Source organism: Vicia villosa, linkage group LG7, assembly GCF_029867415.1.
Source record: "Vicia villosa cultivar HV-30 ecotype Madison, WI linkage group LG7, Vvil1.0, whole genome shotgun sequence".
NCBI classification, from domain to species: domain Eukaryota; kingdom Viridiplantae; phylum Streptophyta; class Magnoliopsida; order Fabales; family Fabaceae; genus Vicia; species Vicia villosa.
In genome coordinates, this window is record NC_081186.1 from 119,074,142 (window position 1) to 119,077,991 (window position 3,850).

A 3,850-nucleotide genomic window follows, 5' to 3' on the forward strand; every position below is an offset into this window, starting at 1 on the left:
TTGTACATACACCCCACTAAACAAATCGGCCTATAATCATCCAAACTCAAAGGATTTTTAGACTTGGGAATCAAAGTCAAGAAGGAGGAAGAAACCGCCTTAGAAATAGAACTTCCCTCAAAAAAGTGGTTGAAATAATTAATAAAGTCTTGTTTAATAACGTGCCAACATCTCTTTAAAAAGAGAAAAGAATACCCATCCGGCCCCGGACTTTTATCCCCGCCACAATCCCATATCGCCTCTTTAATCTCGCTTTCAAGAAACGGTTTTTCAAGCCCCGCCGCTTCCTCTTCACAAATGGCATTAAAAGAAACGCCATCTAACACCGGTCTAACCTCTTCCGATTCAAAAAATTTATTCCCAAAATGATTAAAAACCCCTTCTTTCACCTCTTCCACTGTTTCAACCACTCCGTCCGATGTGAAAATCGGCCCAATATGATTACGTCTTCTTCTTTCATTCATCACCTTATGAAAAAAACCACTATTCGAATCTCCCTCTTGAATCCACTTTAACTTAGATTTTTGGAGAAGCATATTCTCTTTAATGCTCAAATTCTTCCAAAATCTACAACACGCTTCCCTTCTCTTTTCTAAATTCTCATTGAAAAAAGCGTTATCTTCCGACTCCAATTTCTCATTGGCCATATTAATATCCCGAACCCCTTCCTCCACCTCCAAATCAAACTTCCTGAAAACCTCCTTATTCCACCATTTGAGCCTCTCTTTAAAAAGTTTAAGCTTTTCTTTTAACACAAAATCTCCTCTACCTCAAACCTTCAAACTTTTCCACTCTTTCTCCATGAACGGAATAAAAGACTCGCTAGAGAACCACTCATTGTTAAATCTAAACGGTTTAGGACCCCAATTAGATTTATCCGACAACAACCAAATAGGACAATGATCCGAAATATCCCGATCTCCAATGAATTGACGGATTATCTCCCACTTGTTAACAACATTGTTAGATAAAAGAAAACGGTCTATCCTACTCCTTGACTTGCCGTCTCCACTAAACCAAGAAAATTTCTTCCCTTTGCAAGGAATGTCCACCAAAGAAGATTTGTTTATGAAGTCCGCAAATAAAACCGCCTCCCTATTGTTATACATAACCGCCCTCCCTTTTCTTTCTCTTACATTTTTTATGGCATTGAAATCTCCACCCATAACCCATTCACCGTCTTTGAATCTTTCCATCGTGACAAGTAAGTCGTTCCACAAAGTTTTCTTTTTTCCCAAATCACAAGAGGAGTAAATATTAACCACGAAATATAAATTATTCTTCCACCGCACTTTAACCCCCAAAAAACCTTCTCCTTTGATGCTATTCAACACTTCCACATTATCCTTATTCCACAAAGTGAGCAAACCCCTCGATCTTCCCAAAGAATTAGCAAAAGAGTAACCCAAATCTGGACATCTCCAAAAACTATGCGCTATATCATCATTCATACTAGTGACCTTCATTTCTTGAACCAAAAAAATATCCGCTTTTCCTTTATTAATCAAAGAAGAGATTCTTCTCCTTTTGAGTGCATTCACTCCCCCTCTAATGTTCAAAGATCCTATTATCATTGAGACACCGATTTAATCTCCTTCCTAACCCTTCCACCTATCCCTCCTTCTTTTTCCAAGTTCTCTATTCTACTAATAAGCTTGTCTCTTCCTTCTGCATCCACCACCCCTAAAGCAACAATAGCCGACCAAAGTTTTCCCGGAACATCATTTTCCAAGAAATCCCATTGTCTTCCATTGTTTCTTCGGATATCGGACTCCTCCTTTTGATTTCCATAACACGCCGACATTCTCCCACTATCATTATCATCCACTTTCTAGAAATCATGCTTCCAAAGCGATCCTTTTTTATTAACAAGGGTTGCCTTAGATGTTTTGTCCCTCTTACTACCAAGAACACAACTCTTTCCCTTTTTACACCTTATTACATTTTTCCCCTTATACTCATTACCTGCACCTCCCACCCCATCAATACTCTTCCACCTTATCTTTTTAACACCTCTATGTGACAAAACGTCCTCCTTGAGAGTTAGGGAGCAACCCACCACCGATTTAACAAAGCTATGGTCCGGAACATCAACCCCCTGTCTAACCACCTCCCTACTGCCATCCCCACCATTCTCCCTATTATTATCATTTCTTAAATTTATTGTAAATATTAATCTGTTTTTCTTTTTTAACCGGAGAAACTCTTCAACCTGTTCCTTAAATTTAAGGAGTTTTTCCTTGATATTCATCAACTCTCTAATTGGGTTCGTTTCTATTCTCAAGAAATATGACATTCTGAGTGTTTTCACAGTTTTAATTAGTTGCTTCTTTTGGTATATGTTGCAACATTATATTGTATCTAAATTTATATTTTGAGGGACTCTATCTTGTGTTATCTTTAGTTGCAAGGGTCATTTCTAATCTTCTCCCAACAATCTTGCTTCATCTTCAGCCATTTCTAATCTTCTTCCAGCAATCACATTTGTAATAGAAGCTTTTGTTGGGTAAATACTATACTCACCAGACCCTATTTCTGTCACTCAAATATAATGTGTTTCTTCTAATTTGAGATTTAATGTATTACAGTATGGAGAAATTGAGATTTATCACCGGTGATGACGGTTATATATTCCCTATAAACCCTAGCAGAGCAATCTACTTCTATACTTAAACTTGGTTACTCTTTATATGCAGTATATGTGAAAGATATAAATTATTTAATTATATGTCATGTGAATTAATGTGAATTAACACATCATAAGTAGCATTACGTAATTTTTCTTTTAAAATAGTTATTTGTAATTTTCAACAATTTTACACAATGCATTGTCATTGGACAAATAAATGTAGTATCCTAAAATTAAAATATTTTATATAAAAAAGTAAATACAAAAATCTCTAAAATTAATAATCAAAAGTAAAATTTGTGGTTGAAAAATAAAAACCCCAAACTATAATAATTTAAATGTGGAATTTTATTTTCAAAACCAATTATAAATAAATAAAATTGATTGAAATCAATGTTACTTAAAATTGATTGAAATCAATGTTCATTATATTTCAATTCTTTGAAATGTAATTTTTAAATAATTCATATTTGGTACCAATAAAATTAATAATAAAAAAAATATATGTTCAATTTTCACATATTCGTTGTACTATTTTATGGCTCTGTTTGGTAAGATATGTTTTCGAGCTTATAGCTTATGTCTTATGTCTTATAAGCTCATATGATAATTTAGACCCGTTTGGTAACGGTCTTTTCATCACGAACTTATATCTTATTTTACTAGCTTATAGCTTATTTTCCAGACGCTATTTCAAATAGCGTTTTAGCTTATGTCTTATAGCTTATTATATTTTCTTCCTTTTGTATCCTTATTATTTTAATTAAAATTCATTTTTAACCTTTATAATTTATTTTAATTTAAAATAAAATAACTATATATTAAGAGGAGGGTTATATTTACTCTAGGAGTAAGTTATTATAACTTACTCCAAATCTAGACCATTAATTCTTCTCAATCTAATGGTTAAAAATAATAAGTAATAGTTTTCTCTCTCCACATTTAATTACTTATTATTTTTAACCACTAGATTGAAAAGAATCAATGGTCTAGATTTGGAGTAATCAATGGTCTAGATTTGGAGTAAGTTATAATAACATACTCTGGAGTAAATATAACCCTCCTCATATATTAAATATCTTTTATGTCATTTTACATTTATAAGTTAATTGAACAACTACTTTTACCAAACACTTCAATGAGCTTATAAGCTATCAGTCTCAACCATCCGCTATAAGGTATAAGTCATCAGTCATCAGCCATCAGTCATAAACTATAAGC

At 33.4% G+C, this 3,850-nt stretch overlaps 1 protein-coding gene across 1 annotated transcript; it reads right to left on the minus strand.

Moving 5' to 3' along the window:
- Positions 1–770: 770 nt before the first annotated feature.
- LOC131620082 (uncharacterized) lies at positions 771–1,466 on the minus strand. Its single transcript, XM_058891103.1, has one exon. The coding sequence runs from the start codon at positions 1,464–1,466 to the stop codon at positions 771–773; it is 696 nt and encodes a 231-aa protein (XP_058747086.1).
- Between the last annotated feature and the right edge of the window lie 2,384 nt (positions 1,467–3,850).

Excerpts from the sequence above, each read along its gene's own strand:
- LOC131620082 (XM_058891103.1), bottom strand. The coding sequence starts at position 1,466 with ATGAAGGTCACTAGTATGAATGATGATATAGCGCATAGTTTTTGGAGA.